Source organism: Phasianus colchicus, chromosome 3, assembly GCF_987193195.1.
Source record: "Phasianus colchicus chromosome 3, bPhaCol1.hap1.1, whole genome shotgun sequence".
Lineage (NCBI taxonomy): Eukaryota > Metazoa > Chordata > Aves > Galliformes > Phasianidae > Phasianus > Phasianus colchicus.
In genome coordinates, this window is record NC_143438.1 from 47017188 (window position 1) to 47033533 (window position 16346).

The window sequence follows — 16346 nt, forward strand, 5'->3', positions numbered from 1 at the left end:
ACCTAAACACCCATTGCGCCTAAGAAATATGGAGCTTGAGTTTCATTTAAGTCTTGGTACTTGGCCAGTGAATGAATTTAGTTCACTTCCCATGCCATGGGAGATTCATGAAGTGAGATTGAAAAAAGCTTGTTCAAAACTGAACAGCAAACAAGATACAGGGGCTGCAGCTGGGGGTAGCTAACACTGTGATAGAATACCAAAGAGAAAAGTATGTGATGTAAGATTTCCATCAAATTTGGGAGATCACAGATAGGGCTTTTAACCAGTACGTGATATACTAAGTGTGGGCAAATATTTCCCCAATGTGTGTGGAGAGGGCATTATGAGAGAACAGGTTGGGAGAAGTTAATGATTTCTGCGTTGTTATAATTATTAAAAAAAAAAAAAAAGTGGATAATGCTGCAAATTTTGTAAAGTAAGTTCCAGTAACAGACATGTTCCATTTTCAGTCAGCCTACAGTGCCTATGATCATGCTTACTTCCGTTAAGGTAAGAAGAAGGGTGCAATGATAAAATCTACACAGTGTGTAAATTTAATAACAATAATAGTAATAAACAGATAACTGACATTCTGTGAAGGGAAGAATGTGGGCCTATTAAAAAAAAAGGAACTACAACAGTTATTATATGTGTGAAAAAGGATTCGCTTTCAGCAAAAGAAAACAAATCATTGCATCTCTAATATTTACTTTTCTTGTAATCATAATTTTAGTTCCTCATTTTTCACGGTTTTAGACCAGTTCATGATCACTTACATCAGAGCTGCAATTGCAACACATTCTTTCACTGCGTATCAGCTTGCTTCTCAAAACCCAGTGATCTTGAAAATTAATTCTTATGCCATTTGGACTTTCATGTTTGCTTTATGGAAGCTTTTATCCTTCATTTCTCATTCCAGCAGAACTCCCCTTGGCCGCACGGGTATTTTCCTAACTTGGAAATGCAGGATGGGGGCCACCTGAATACGGTAACCAGATGCCAGTCTGGCTATTGAGATATTACTTCCTACTTACATGTTATTCATGTTGAAACAGCTGCTCCATCTCCACCATATGACATCACGGTCCTTGAGAGTGTTCGGGACTCCATGGTGTTAGGATGGAAACAACCCAAAGCCACTGGGGGAACTGAAATTACTGGCTACTACGTGAACTATCGTGAAGTAATTGGTGGAGTTCCTGGGAAATGGAGGGAGGCCAACATTAAAGCCATTAGCGAGAGGGCATACAGGGTAAGAGATCAACTTCTGCTATTGCTGAGGGTGCAAACTATATTTCCAAAAGAGTTCTCAAAGTCAGATTAGGATGGTAATATGATTTAGCGCATGGATTGATTTTTCAGAGCCTTATATCCAAGGTGCATATTTCTGCTAACTTCTCATGAAAACATACCAAAATTGTACTAGGGATCATAGTAAACATATTTGTCCTTCCTCTAAGGTTTATCTTGCTTGAAAGGTGGTACACAAGTGATAGACATTATTTTAGTAGTAGCTGTGACCTCGGAAAACTTTAACATGTGGTATTAAAACAGTAGTTTTGTGTCATATGGTTAATATGTTATTGAAACTTCAGCTTCCTGTACTGCAGGAATTCTATGGTACCATGAAATACTTTGTTGTTCTACTAGCTTCCTTGTTAATGTTTGTCTCAAAGTGATGGAAATTGTCTGTTGGTAGAAGTTTTATGTATACATTTAGTGCAACATTTACCACACTGTTGGTCTTCTGTTTACCTTATTACATAAATTCTCTCCTTTAACAAATAGCTCGCTAAAGAATAGAGAAGCCGGTGGATAATACAGTTTATTTAACTCCATTAAATTATTCTCTCTACAATTATTTGTAAACTTGTCTGTTATTCTGGTACTAACCATAATCTGTGAATTAATTCCTCTGGACATATGCTGGATTTTTGGAAGTAAGGCCCTCAAAACAACTGGCATTCCTATTGGGCTTGGTGGACCTACCCCAGTGCTTGCCGGCACTAGAACCACCTCTGTGCAAGCTGGGTTTTGTGATTAGTTTCTAAAGGCCAGTTTAGAAGTGCAGTGCTAGCTACAATCTATCTGAGCTGCTTTGCAATTGAAAAGGAATGTGAGGACTGAAATTCACCCTGCTGCAAGGACAACTCTCGCCTTAAGTGAACTTGCTGCCTATCATGAGACAGATCAGTGTAACTGTTGAGCAATATCCTGCTCCCTCCGTGACTACCAAAGTCTTTCAGTATGAATAGTTTTAAAATCTGAGCATGCTGAGAATGCTCACATATGTTATGTCACTGATTAGAGGGAAAGCCAGGATAGTTATTCTCTTATGTGTGATATCAATAAAGCTTTCATCTTTTCAGGCACTTCAAAGCATGTTTACATGTTAGATGATTGTGACTTTCTCCTAAGGCCTTAATCCAATGTTAATAAGTACTATTTTATTGGATCTGCAGATTGAAAACCTGAAGGAAAACATGGTGTACCAGTTCCAGGTGGCTGCTGCTAACCTGGCTGGCGTTGGGACACCCTCCCTACCCAGCAAGCCCTTCAAATGTGAAGAATGGACCATTGCTGTACCTGGTAGGATCCTGAGTGTAACATGGGGGTTACTGACACCCATGGGGTGCTCTGGGACAAATAATCTAAGTTCTCAATGTCTTGTTTCTAGGGCAGTCAATGGGTACTGAAGTATATACCGATGCCTGTGCCTCCATCACATTCTTTTAATGTACTTACATTGATGAATTAAGCAATGCCTATGTAACCAGTTGCATTTTACAAACACCTTGTATTTTCTTTATTTTTACTGCTTTGTTTCTGTACTGTGTCTGCCACTGTGCTCCCTAGTTTAAATGGTAGACATAAAAACCTGTCTAACGGAGAAGGCAGAAAGTCCTTGTAGCCCTTCTGTCATGTATCACGTTATTACTTCAAGGCCAGATCTCTGACCTTTTAACACTCACTGAAATTAATGAAAACAATCTTCATTGGCTTCAGTGGACTTTAAAACTGTCCTTGAAGCAGCACATTAGCTTAATAGTTAACTTATTTCCCTGACTTGGGAGATTATTTGTAATTTTTGTTTGTTCGTAAATATTTGATGAAGATACCAAATCTCAAAAACTTGGATTGTTTTTTAGGGCTAGTCTTTTATTAGGTATGAATCCTAGTCATATCTCATCTAGATCTGATACAATGGAACTGCACATGCTCTGTCAGCTTTGGGTGTGCAATGTGTTGTTTGATTTTGTGTTTTGAAGTCTTATGCATTAATCCCTTCGGTCTTTGTTTTGATAACGCAATCCCAATTTTCACTCTTACCTTTCAGGGCCACCTCACGATGTCACATACACAGAAGTTAGGAAGGACTCTTTGGTATTACTGTGGAAGGAACCAGTTTACACTGGCCGTAGTCCTATAGCTGGTTATTACATTGATATGAAGGAAACTGAAGCTAAGGAGGAACACTGGAGAAGCGTCAATGAGAAGCCACTTCAAAAGAAATTCTTGAAGGTAAAGTAGTTTGAGATTCAATACAAATATAACAGAATAATCTTGAAGAAGTCAGTCACGGATAATATAATCCTGTGTAGCATTTATTGAAACACATAGCAGGCTATGTTGTGCCTAGGATGCCCATGTATGAAATCTGTGTAGTCAGACAAGGCAGTACCTTAGAAGATAATCTGGTATGACAAAAAAAAAAAAAAAAAAAAAAAAAAAGAAGAAAGAAATAGTGCCGAAACTGCATATTATTCTTACAACACAGTAGGCATCCCTAGTATTTCCTAGCTCAAAGAGCATTGCTACACAAAAACATTACACAAAAATGGATGTTGTAAATAATGTGGTGTGTGGTTCTTTCAAACACAAATGACTATCTTCACACATTTAATGGCATGTAAAACACAACCATTTCCCACTATTATGTCACGTGACTTTGTGGAATGACTTCTAAGTAAGGAGTCAAGTTATTTCAATTTCAGAGATACATCTGAAGTGGATTTGCTACTTCTATGCTTTCCAGAGCATTTGGAAGACATTCACTTTAGGGTTTGATCTTTTCATGCTTGTTTTAAAGGGGCATTTACAGGTGTTACAATTTTACTGCAATTGCTCAAGACAGTAGAACAAGATCCATACAGTTAACTGCCCTTCTGGTTCTATAGAAGTGGGACTGGGACATTTTACTGATAATTTATCTGCAGTATAAGATTGTGCTGTTCCAGAGGTCAATGGACACAAGTTAAAAACATCCTGTTCAAATAACAATGTTCCTTTTGTAAATAAATCAACGGCAGCTGTGGCACTGCCTAAAAGTTAGCTATGCATATGAGGAAAGCATAAATCAAATATATCAGTCATGCTTCTCTGGGACTGAAAAAAAAAAAAAGAAAAAAAAAAAAGGAAGGAATATTTGCCAACTGGAAAAGGAGCAAAACAAAAAATAAAGGAAATATGATTGTCAGGCATCCAGACTGGTACTGTAAAAAGTGTGAAATTAAAATTGGTGTTTTGTAATAAATCACGCATATGTTTGCTTCCTGCAGATAGCTGGCCTAACAGAAGGGGTGAGCTATGTGTTCCGTGTGCGGGCGACAAACCAGGCTGGTGTTGGGAGACCATCAGATATCACTGATCCTGTTGTAGCTGAGACACGACCAGGTTTGCTAGAAATGCTTCCTCTTTTTTGTCATATTTAAAGAGGTGCCTGTCTGTGTGATGTGTTTGCACACAGGCTGCACGTGAACAATCTGACCCCTCTCAAAGTCAAACGTTCTTACTATGCAGGAAACAAGTTGAAGAATATATCCTTCTGCCTGGTCAGATATGTTTTAAGTCAGGGCAGGTTTTCTTATTGTAACAACCTGTTCAGGAATATAAAGTTATATGTATATTGCAGTAGAACGGTGCATGAGTGGAGGATTTGTTAAGATCAGCCCAGCCACAAATTCTACAGTTGTAGGCTTTGTCCTTCCTCTAGTAAATTATTTGTTTATCTCTCTCTTCTGTTTAATTTATGCAGTGTACCTGAGGAAAGGGTAAAAGAAATTACTCTTTACCCTTAGTATTTAAAATAAAGATTTAAAAAATGTAATCCTAAGAAGCCTTGAACAATCTCACAGAGGTTGTAAATGTGATTGAAAGGATATCCGAAGACAGAGGCAGAAAAGAACTAGAAATGTTTGAATGGGAAGACTGTAGTGACTATTAGTGGAATGGGAAAGAGGGGCTGGATGGAGTAGATGATTAAGAAAAGGCAAGACTGTGATATGGAGATAAGAGATAAGAGTGTAGGCAAGAAGGGGTTAGAATAGGAGAGAAATACATGAGCTGTGGAAGGACTAAAATCATTTAGTTGAGAATAGATTTGGTCCAGAGTAAAAGGAAGATATAGTGGTAATGGAGATATGGCCTGAAAATGGTCATAGTGGGAGGAGTGTGGAGCCAGGAGCACCAAAGACTGGAGATGTGGGAAAGAGAGGCCATGAGAAGACTGGGAGCAATGACAGCAAAATCAGAAGCCTGGGAACTTCCTACAGGATGAGATGAAAGGGGGCACCATAGGGTAAATCTTACCATGTTGACAGCTGTAATCATAATAACAGGGCAAGCAGGATTGCTCATCCCACTGTTCTGGCCATCCATACCTCAGCTTCATCTCTCACAGCTACTGCATCTCTTTTCTTTTCTTTCAAAAATAAAGTAGCCCTAAATTCAGACCAACAAACCAGTGAAGAAGCATTAAGGTTGCTTGCATCATCTGCAAGTAGAGCAAGGCAAGACTTAGAAACTGATTCTTGAAAACAGCTTAGATACTACAATAACAACCACTTCTAAAATGAACATCAAAACAGTATTAGTACTGAACTTTTGCTTTTACTAAGCTATTTTCCTTGAGGATTAACATCTATCCATCAGATTTTTTTATAAAAACTTGTTATGATAATAACATTTAAATGTATGAAATAAATGATTGATCATGCAATTAAAATAATATGTGAATGTAGACTGTTCTGAAGACAATCATCATAACAAAAAAAAAGATTTTTCAGTAGTTTTCACAGTCCAATGTGGCCCAACCTCAATCTAGCACCACGAATGTGAGTAGAATATTTGTTTTGCGATCCTCACAGTTAGAGAAGGTGATGAATCTCAGGACTGTGACCCTTTTGCAAGCCAGGCTGCTGTTCAGCGTTGTGATGTCTGATGGATCTCAAGAAAGTCAGGGAAGTTGAAAATGATTTCTTTATACAAATCTGATTTACCCATATTTTGAGCTAAGGTATGCAGATACACTGTTCACCGAACTAAGCTTCTTAGTAGTGCTAAGAAATAACAAAAGGCTTATTAAAAAACGTATTTCAGAAAGCAGTCTCCTGAATAGGCTTTCAGCTTTCTCACTCAAACCACACAAATCTCAAGAACAATCATACTATTTTTAAAAATTACCACAAATCTTCTGGTGTTGCCCAGTGAATACTGTCTTTATTAACATCGTGGATGGAGACAAAATATCGTAAGATCTCTCTAGACAATTCCTGCTGGAATGTCACTGGAATGTTGGCAAACGTAAAACTGCCAAGGAGACAGCTCTCTAACCAAAGAATGTAAGTAAATAACATCCTGAATGGAAATACTTGTTTTAAAATGAGTGATATCAATTTTCTTTATCCAGTTACATGTATTAATAGAATGGTATGATAGTTTCCATCCTTGTTGAAAAACTGTATTCCATTTTTACAGTTATCTCTTAAAACTAAATAAAAAGCCCACACACATAAAAGAGAAAGAAAAAAAAAAGAAAAAAAAATTCAGCAATGCTGGCTCGTCTTGAGCTGAAATTTTATCTTTGGACAAAATCACTTTGGTGATTTTGCAGATCTCTCAGGAGGCAAGAGAAGTCTAGGAGCAACTGCATTTCTTTCCTGATCCTTCCCAGGTCTGCTCTTAGTCCTTTCGCACACTGGCATAAACAGAAGTTAGATTCAAACCATGCATCAGCTGCTTCAGGAGGGCTTGGCACAGGAATTTGATCTGCCCTGGGGCTCAGACTATGGGATCCAACTGTTAACCTTACCTGAAGTGTTTTGCTGTGGGCTTTTGTAAAGCCATTTTACAGGAGGCCTTCTACATGTTTGTGTGAATTCTTGGCTGCAAGATGGTGCTTTTTCAGGGGCTTTTTCAGTCAGGGCGACCTGCTGGAAGTCCCTGCACTCAGCTGGCCTCTCACAATGCAATCAGAAGCATACTAAGATAGTATAAAATTGCAATTACCTGATTCTTCTGATTCTGCCCTTGGTGCTGCTGTGACCAAAGCCATAGCAGAACTAAAAATTTAATCCGATGGCAACCACAAATTTACTTTAATCGCAAAGCCAGTCATCACCAAAATCCCTTCAGCTAACCAATAGGCAAGTTTAACCTTGATGAGAGAGGTTTTGAGCAGCATGTTTGGGAAGTTTTATGACAAAATCTCAGAAATTAATGAAATTAATCTCAGTCAACTTTTCTGACTAGCTGTAGACAAAATGGTGCCCGTAACTCCAATGTTTTGTTGCTGTCTGCTTTTTCTTAACATTACCTCTTTCCTTTCAATGTAATGAAGCCCTTGGATCAGTGCACTTAATCAGTATTTGATATGGTATCTAAGTATTTTATTTTTTATCAGAACTTTAGGAGTGACTCTGGATGATTTGTACAAACCACCACATTACCTAGAAAGGGGAAATTAGACTGCTACTATTATGGCAGCTTCTTTGGTTTCACACTGTGGGGTAGGCAAGTCCTCTGCCACAGTAGTTTAAAAATACGTATTTTTCTGACTTCTGCATAACTATTAGAAGTAAAAACCATCATCACTTCTGGAGATACATGCTATGCATTGTTATCATCACCTCATTGTGGCCTTCCAATATTTGAAGGGAGTGTATAAACAGGAGGGGGAGTGACTGTTTACAAGGGTGGATAGTGACAGGACAAGGGGGAATGGTCTTAAACTGAGAGAGGGGAGGTTTAGGTTAGATATTAGGAGGAAGTTTTTCACACAGAGGGTGGTGAGGCACTGGAACAGGTTGCCCAAGGTTGTGGATGCCCCATCCCTGGAGGCATTCAGGGCCAGGCTGGATGTGGCTCTGGGCAGCCTGGTCTATTGGTTGGCAGCCTTGCCCATGGCATGGGTGTTGAAACTAGATGATCCTTGAGGTCCTTTTCAACCCAGGCCATTCTATGATTCTAATGTGGATACTCTGAAAGAAACGTAAGAGATGCTATTTTTCAAATGTACCTTCTGGCTGTGTTTCTTCACACATCACATCAGCTGCCACCCAAAGATTCAGGTGCTAATGATTGAGAAGAAACTAAACATTAGTGAAATGTCAACTAAACATTAGTGAAATGTCAAGCAATGAATTTACATATAATAAATTACATCATAAAAATTTTGAAAAATGTGCAGCTGCCTCGCAAAATATTTGTAGACCTTATTACCCATTAATCATCTCCTGGTTCTTATTGTGCTTCATTCCCGTGAGAGCTGGTAAATAACAGGGCCAAACCAGGGATATTAATCTAATCTTTCATTAAACAGTCATAGCAAATTATAAAGAATAAGAAGGCTGCGTGTACATCACTTGTCATTACAGGAGCTACTCGCAGTGCTGGAGAGGACGTGTATAGTACTGGAATGATGAAACACAGAAATTTCCTTGCATACTTGAGACTCATTAAGAATTATGCTGAGAACAAAGCCCTTAATTTCAATGTCGGGAATAGGGCTCTTGTCATTAAGACACAGTGCATTGTGAGAAGGCATGCCATTAGCATTCTGGGCAGCCCAGCATTGTCTTAAACTCAGTAATATAACGTGAGTACCCCGTTCAGATGTAAGCTGCAGTTCTGAGCTGTTCAGAGGAAGCTGGATGTTCTCCAACACTTCTCAGTGCTTTCAGTGGCATTAACAGGCAAGCTGCTGAAATGAAAGCTAATGCCACAGGTACAGGATTCCCAGATAAAATTCCCTGTGCTTCATGATGGAAGGAGCATGTAGGAGGTGTGTTCCATTTCCTAATCTGGGACTCACTCAGGGCCTTTTAGGGTCTAACTGGGTCACCTTATCCAGCCCAAGGACTGCAGGTACTGGCAAAACAGGGTGGGCGACTTAGCGGCTGATTGCAAATATTCACACCCTTTGTGTGCCTGCATTAATGCTGCAGATGGCAGCAGGGCCAGATGCCAAGGACAGCAATTAAGCCAACCACCCAGAGTGAAGCCAGAGTCACCAAAAATGTGCCTCAGTTGCACAGATTTGTGCAGCTTGAGCAGCTTGGTTGTTTCCTCTTTTGCCTCCTGCACCTTTTCAAACATCCACTTTTGTACCCAGTATTCCCTCTAGAGCTTTTGTTTGACTAGGGAATGAGAAACTCTTGCTACATAATGAAAACACTTACTACCCCTTAGCGTAGAAAATACTGCTATTTAATAATTCAAGCATTTAATGGAATTGGAGGCTTGCATTTTTTCCCCTTCAGGTTTTTTTTCTAGAGAAAATATCATAGTCTCATGGGTGCTTAGACTTGCTCAAGTAAATCAGTTGATTTATAATGCGTTTTAATCTGTTCCTTAATTTATTTGTGTTAGGATGAGAAATCTAGTCAGGAGTCAAGGATTAATGTGGTCAATATTTGCAGCATTTTATGTGCCAACTGCCAAAATAGAAAGGATCTTCTCAATCCACCCTATGAATCAGACTTGTTTGCTGTTATCTCTAAGAAAATGGAATTGCCTTGTTCTGATCTTTCAGGAACTAAGGAAGTGGTGGTTAATGTGGATGACGATGGAGTCATTTCCTTGAACTTTGAATGTGATCAGATGTCTCCAAACTCTAAGTTTGTTTGGTCCAAGGACTATGAACCGATTGAGGATGACTCTCGACTGGACATCGATTCCAAAGGCGGAAAGTAAGAGCACTCAGTGGTAACAATCATCTCATGTTTGAAAAACCTCAGCAGACCACAGAAATCCATCCTTCCTGGATGGATGACCTCAGTAAGAATTCTATCTGCCGTTGTTACCAAAAGGCTTCGGCATGAGTATGGTGTTTGTCAGTAAGTCTATGCGCAGGCCATAAGGAAATTGTAGCTTGCACAGAATGAGTCAGGCCTTCTGGTTAGGCAATTTGCTCATAGTTACATTTAGGCACAGAGTGAGAAAATCTGTGCTCTGTCCTCTTACAACCTGCCAGCCAGGACAGATTATTCCAATTGCTGTTATGTTAAATCTCCAAAGGCTTAAATTATTTGTCTGCTTGCTAAATACTTTGACTATGTAATATCATTACAATCATCTGAGCAGGACGCTGTTTCGATGACGTCAAATAGCCTGATTTGGTAACGTTTGTAATTCTCTACAAGCCCAATATGTTTCTTCAGGCATTTTTCAGAGAGGATGAAATGGCAAATGTACCGGTGCAGCCTATGAAGTATGTGTGCTCTTCCAGTTATAGAAACCATGCAGGAAGGAACACCACTTTTGGTATTGCATATGAAAGCTGAATCAGCCTGCACTTAGAATATCCTTCCTCGTTCATCAAAGACTTGACAATATGCTTTTAAGTCCAACACTTCTGGCACTGAGAGCTTCTACAGTTTCCTGGAGAAGTTACAAATCTTGCATCCATTTCTCTGCTGTTGTCCCAGAACAGGCAACTGGTCGGCTTTCAGTCTCATGGGTGCTTCATGGGCTGGGCTATTTCCATTTGTACCACACATGAATAACCTACCCTGGTTTATTCTGGTCAGGAAACCTCTATTTGCCTTGCAGTCAGAGCAGAAGCTAATACAAGGGTGCTTTAATCTGGCTTTGCAACAGTGAAAAAGGATCTTGGTTTAGACTAGTTTTACTTTTTTTATCTTTTTTTGTTGTTGTTTGTTTCCCTAAGGTCAAAAGCAGTCTTTAAGAATCTTGGGGAAGATGATTTGGGAATTTATTCCTGTGTTGTTACAGACACTGATGGAGTTTCATCAGGCTACACAATTGACGAAGAAGGTAGACACACAGTATCTTCTAAGCATGCTTGTTTTGCTTTGCCTTCTGTTTCTTCCTTGCTTTTGTCTTTCTTATATCCATAATATCCATGTATTACTTCATATCTTTTGCAGAAATGAAACGCCTGCTTGCTCTGAGCCATGAACACAAGTTCCCAAGTAAGTGAATCAAACGGGTCTGTAAGGGAGAGTTTTGTGTTCACTGGGATATGTATCACAAAGCTCTTGCCAGCATCAGATAGGGAAGTTGCTAGACTGCTTTCGAATGAGTGTTTTTGAATTGAAAACCTACGATTTCTTTATTTTTCTCTCTTTCCCTCACAGCATTTGTGTGTTGCTGATATTCTTCCCGCTCTTTTGCGGGTTACTGATCTAAGTATATACTAAGTATATGCTCTATATAGGATTGAAAATAAGTATCTTAATGGTTTTATTCCTTCTTCATAGCAGCTTAGCAGCTTTTTGTCTTTACTCGGAATGCCTAGCCTGATCTGAACACTTGAATTTGAAAAATTATCTGCCCCTCTAATTTCATCTCAACTGAAATTAAAACAATTTAAAATTACGGTTAACAGAGCAAGCAATGTAGTTATCTATATATACAGAATTTTTCTGCTGAAATTTGTCACACTCTTTTCTGTTCCACTTGGAGATGTAAACACCTTTCCTGCTGCTTGGGATGATACTTTTGCCAAGTTCACAGATTTCTTATCCTTCATGATATCCTGACAGTGGCACAACCTTGTTATTTTCAGTGGAATGTTACTTGAATAACTGAAGAAAACAATAATAAGAAAAAACAATGGCACCTCTGACAGCCAGTCTGCATCGTTCCTCTCAGCCCAACCACAACTTGGCTACCCACATTGCCTATCTTTCTGTATATGTCATTTCCCTCCAGGTCCTTTCCATATCAGCTCTGCTCTTCTCAATATTTTGACAGCCTAAGCACCCCCTGTTTACTTCTCCCAACTCTATCTTCACTCTGAGTGTGAGTCATCACAGCTCCTTATTGCTGTCACCTGTCCTTACTCGCCCCAACCCTTCTCTGCTCAGCTCTTCGCCACATTGTGTATTAATAACTAATGTCACAAAAATAAGTTCCTCGGGACACAGAATGTGGGTTTGGGTTCTTATATATGTTGTTAGGTGATAGTACACTCCCAGCTGTGCATGGAGCCTCCAGGAAAAGCAGGTGAAATCATAGGAGGGGAAACTGCTCTTTTTGCTTTGGGCATGCTAGGCCCTGTGAACACTACAAAATTATCAATTACAATTATAGGTTGAAATATATCTTCCTTTATCTATGAGACTGGGAAAATAATAATGAGCTCCTATGGATCAACATGAAACTTTGGTCATCTCTCTGAGTAATCACAGAATTGCAGGGGTTGGAAGGGACCTCAAGAGATCATTGAGTTCAATCCCCTGCTAAAGCAGGTTCTCTCCAATAGGTCACACAGGTAGGCATCCAGATGAGTCTTGAATATCTCCATAGAAGGAGACTCCACAGCCTCTCTGGCAACCTGTTCCGTCACCCTTACCATAAGGAAGCTCTTCTGCATGCTATTATGGAACTTCCTATGTTCAAGTTTTAGGCCACTGCTCCTTTTCTTATCAGTACACACTGCTGAAAAGAACTTGGCCTCATCCATTTTCCTCCCAAATTCTTTTAGATATTTATAAACACTAATCTGATGAATACCCAAATTCCTGATAGAAAAACGAGTCGCTGCCATTTCTGATTCAACATAAGCTCTTGCACGTTGTTTGGTTTGTACTTCTCAACTGCACTTAACTCTAACTTCTACCAGAAACATCTGCAGCAAGTAACTGTGGGAAAATGAGTTGCTCAGATAATGCAGTCCTGCAGAACTCAAAGGCTCTTGAACACAGTAGTGTATTGGTATTGGGTGCAAATATTCCAGCTCTTTAGTTTAGCACTAGCATCTGCCTGAAGATTTTCTGTTAACTACATGTGGTAATTTGTGATGTTATACAAATAGAATGTGAAACTATGAAAGCATGATGGCTTTTCAAAATCCCTGAAGACAGTTTGTGTTTTGTAAAATGGAAATATTTTGAAATAGGGTTATTGCTGGTGGAGGACTGTTACACAGACCTGTCTGATTCCTTTGGATGGGGGAGTGAGTAGCCTTTTCCCACAAATGATCCTTTTATGTCCTTTCAGCCTCTTCTTGAACAGTTTCTGAGGTATTTTCTTCCTCTTTAGACTAAGATATTCATTGTTAATTGCATACTGGGACTTTGACGTTCCCACAGAGCTGACAGTGAAACAAAAGCAGAGCAGCCTGAAGTCTGTTCTCACCCTCCTCCTGTTACTTCTGCAGGCTCTGTAGCATTTCTGTCGGTTTGTTCTGAGAAATTATGCAAGATATGACATTCCTTTTGTTTCTCACAAGCAATACAGTAGGGGAGGAAGCTTCACAATCAGTTCCTTTTAATACTCCTGTCTCTCTACGGCTCATTTTTAAACATTTTTCTCTTCTGTGTTTTTTCATCACTCTCTTTTTTTCTTTTTTTTAGTCCTGTGTCCAGAAAGCTTTATATTCACCGAAGACGTGTTCTGTGCCACCAAAAGCATGAGTGTGGGAGGGTGTAGTTTCATGGAAAGGGCGCTCATGTGAAAGGAAGATGCAGGGTGTCCTCACACATGGCCACCACCTGGTTTGGCAGTGGTGTTCAGCCCCAGAAAGTATCCCATTGTTTAGAAATGTAGAATCATTAAGGTTGGAAAGACCTCTAAGATCACCTAGTTCAACCATCATCGCCCTCCACCATTCCCACTGACCACATCCCTCAGTACCACATCCACACATCCTGAACACCTCCAGAGATGGTGACTCCACCACCTCCCTGGACAGTCTCAGTGCCACTGTCTCGCTGCTTTTTCTGAAAAGAAATTTTTCTTAGTGTCCAACCTGAATTTAGCATGGTGAAAAATGAGAGATAAATGATGCCAGGTACTACGCCAGTCCCAGTCCTCTCCCTGTAGCGAGGCTTCTACATAAGTGAAGTTTAGAAAAAATCCTGCCCTGGGGTTTGTATGGGAGGAGGTACAGGGTGACACCCATCACCACACACTTAATCAGGTGTTTTGCAATTTGTTTGTGCACTCTTCTCAGTTACACCCTTGCAAGGCAGACTTTACACTGCTGTGAAAGTGCAGTTTGGGGCAGAGGTCGCATACAGCATGCATCCTCTATGTATATGAGTTTGTTGGAAATTTGAGAGTCCACTAAGACAGGTAAAAATGATGGAAAATAATAAAATGAGCAAATCTCCCCGGATATCAGAGTATAAATGCCCCTGTCTAATGCTGCTGATTAAAATAACTTGACAAAAAGTTAAAGTATGCTGAGTACTTTTACAAACAGGAACAAGGAAAAAATAAGACTGTAGTTTGTAGTAGAGTATTCTTTACAAGAATTTTTTTTCCTGCTTACACAGCTTATTGAACGTGGGGATTTCCATTATTCATAAAAAAACAAATGTTTATTATTAAAGGGGAAATTTGGGGCATTTTGTGATATGCAGCGAATTCTGGAGATAAAGGTCCCACTCAGCAAGAATTACTTACAAAAATCTCCCAACCTGCAGTTCAGCAGCTGACTTTTTGATCTGCTTTTGTGCTTGTTTTTTTTTTTTTTTGTCTTTTCCTTAATGAATCACTTCACTGCCTTGCAACAACATTAAGTGACTCATTAAAGATGTGTTTGCACCAGGCAGGTTCACATTGTGCTGCAGAGATGCTTGCAGTTTACCTTTAGCCCCGTGTTGGAATGGGGGGACCCCAGCACAATTCAAATTGTGAACGTTTCAACTCTGTACAGACCTAGAGATAGAAAGATCAAATAATTCAATCTCGCCTGTTGCTCTGTGTACATGTGGGTGGAGAGGCATTCATTGGTACAAAGAGTTATTGTAAGCTAGTCACCTTGCGTACATTAGCTGAATGGAAGAAGTGAAGAAAATAGTTGTTCCTATGCAGGAAAGTATATGCTTCATTCTTCTCTCTCTTCTTTGTAGCTATTCCACTTGCCTCTGAGCTGGCAGTAGAAATTCTGGAAAAAGGAGAAGTGAGATTCTGGTTGCAAGCTGAAAAATTGTCTGGCAATGCAAAGGCCAACTTTGTATTTAATGATAAGGAAATTTTTAATGGAGAGGTAAGACTTTACGTTGCCTTTTTTGCATGTTTATAACAAATGAGAATTAATATCTTCAATAGCTTCCAATTAGAATTCAACACTAGTGCATGTTCATCAGAAATAACGTATGTCATTGAAAACACCACTTCCTAGAAAGACTTTGTCTGAAGTTCTGAGCTCCAGCTAAATTTGACTAAATGAGTATATAAGCATCCTTCCTGCCTTCTTTGTGAGTACCACATGGTCTGTTAACTAATGGATACTGTAGAAGGTCTTGAAATGTAGGGAAGAAAGTAGTTACAGGTAAGCAACTACTGTGGATTTTAAGTAATCACTGCAGTAGCCCAGATCATCCAGTGTCTTTTATCTGTGGCCACTTGTTCTATCTTCTCATGTTCTTTTCCTGTTTGGAGGAATGTGTTACACCAAGGGAAAACTCAAGTGGTTGTTTCCAGTAGCAGAGCTTGTTACACCCAAGGACAACTGGTGGCATGTTTTTGTTGCAATACTGATAGATAGAGCACTCTACAAGGATAGGGAACTGGAGCACCTCCCCTACAAAGACAGGCTGAGGGAGCTGGACTTGTTCAGCCTGGAGAAAAGAAAAGTGGCGTGACCTCATTGCAGCATTTCAGTACCTAAAGGGAGCCTACAAACAGAATGGGTAGATAATAATAGGACAAGGGGAAATGATTTTAAATTGAGGGAGGGAAGATTTAGGTTGGATGTCAGGGAGAAGTTCTTTACAGAGAGAGTGGTGAAGTGCTGGAACAGGCTGCCCAGAGAGGTTGCGGATGCCCCATCCATAGAGGTGTTCAAGGCCAGTATGGATGGGGCCCTGGGCAGCCTGGTCTAGCATTAAATGTGGAGGTTGGTGGCCATGCATGTGGCAGGGGGGTTGGAGATTCATGATCCTTGAGGTCCCTTCCAACCCTGGCCATTCTGTGATTCTGTGATTCTTTGATTCTGTGATAGAGAGTCAGAGCATTCTATGCAAAATTTTTTTTTAAATGTTGACTCCTAATCAATAGTGTTCTAAAGAGATACAAATCCATGCTTTTCTAGTGAAAAAGATCATCATAGAGCAGGACTGCCACATGCTTCCATCATTAACAGATTTCTTATTTATTTGGTTCTATGT

At 39.7% G+C, this 16346-nt stretch overlaps 1 protein-coding gene across 3 annotated transcripts in view; it reads left to right on the forward strand.

Annotated features, from left to right (window-relative positions):
* MYOM1 (myomesin 1) overlaps positions 1-16346 on the forward strand; it is a 77213-nt gene that overhangs the window by 39880 nt on the left and 20987 nt on the right. For all 3 annotated transcript variants that reach the window (XM_090137424.1, XM_031588920.2, XM_090137425.1), the window contains 8 exons: positions 1038-1234; positions 2445-2571; positions 3320-3504; positions 4542-4656; positions 9794-9950; positions 10931-11037; positions 11151-11195; positions 15087-15223. In XM_090137424.1, the coding sequence (XP_089993550.1) occupies positions 1038-1234; positions 2445-2571; positions 3320-3504; positions 4542-4656; positions 9794-9950; positions 10931-11037; positions 11151-11195; positions 15087-15223 (1070 nt within the window). The remainder of the gene's footprint in view (positions 1-1037; positions 1235-2444; positions 2572-3319; positions 3505-4541; positions 4657-9793; positions 9951-10930; positions 11038-11150; positions 11196-15086; positions 15224-16346) is intronic.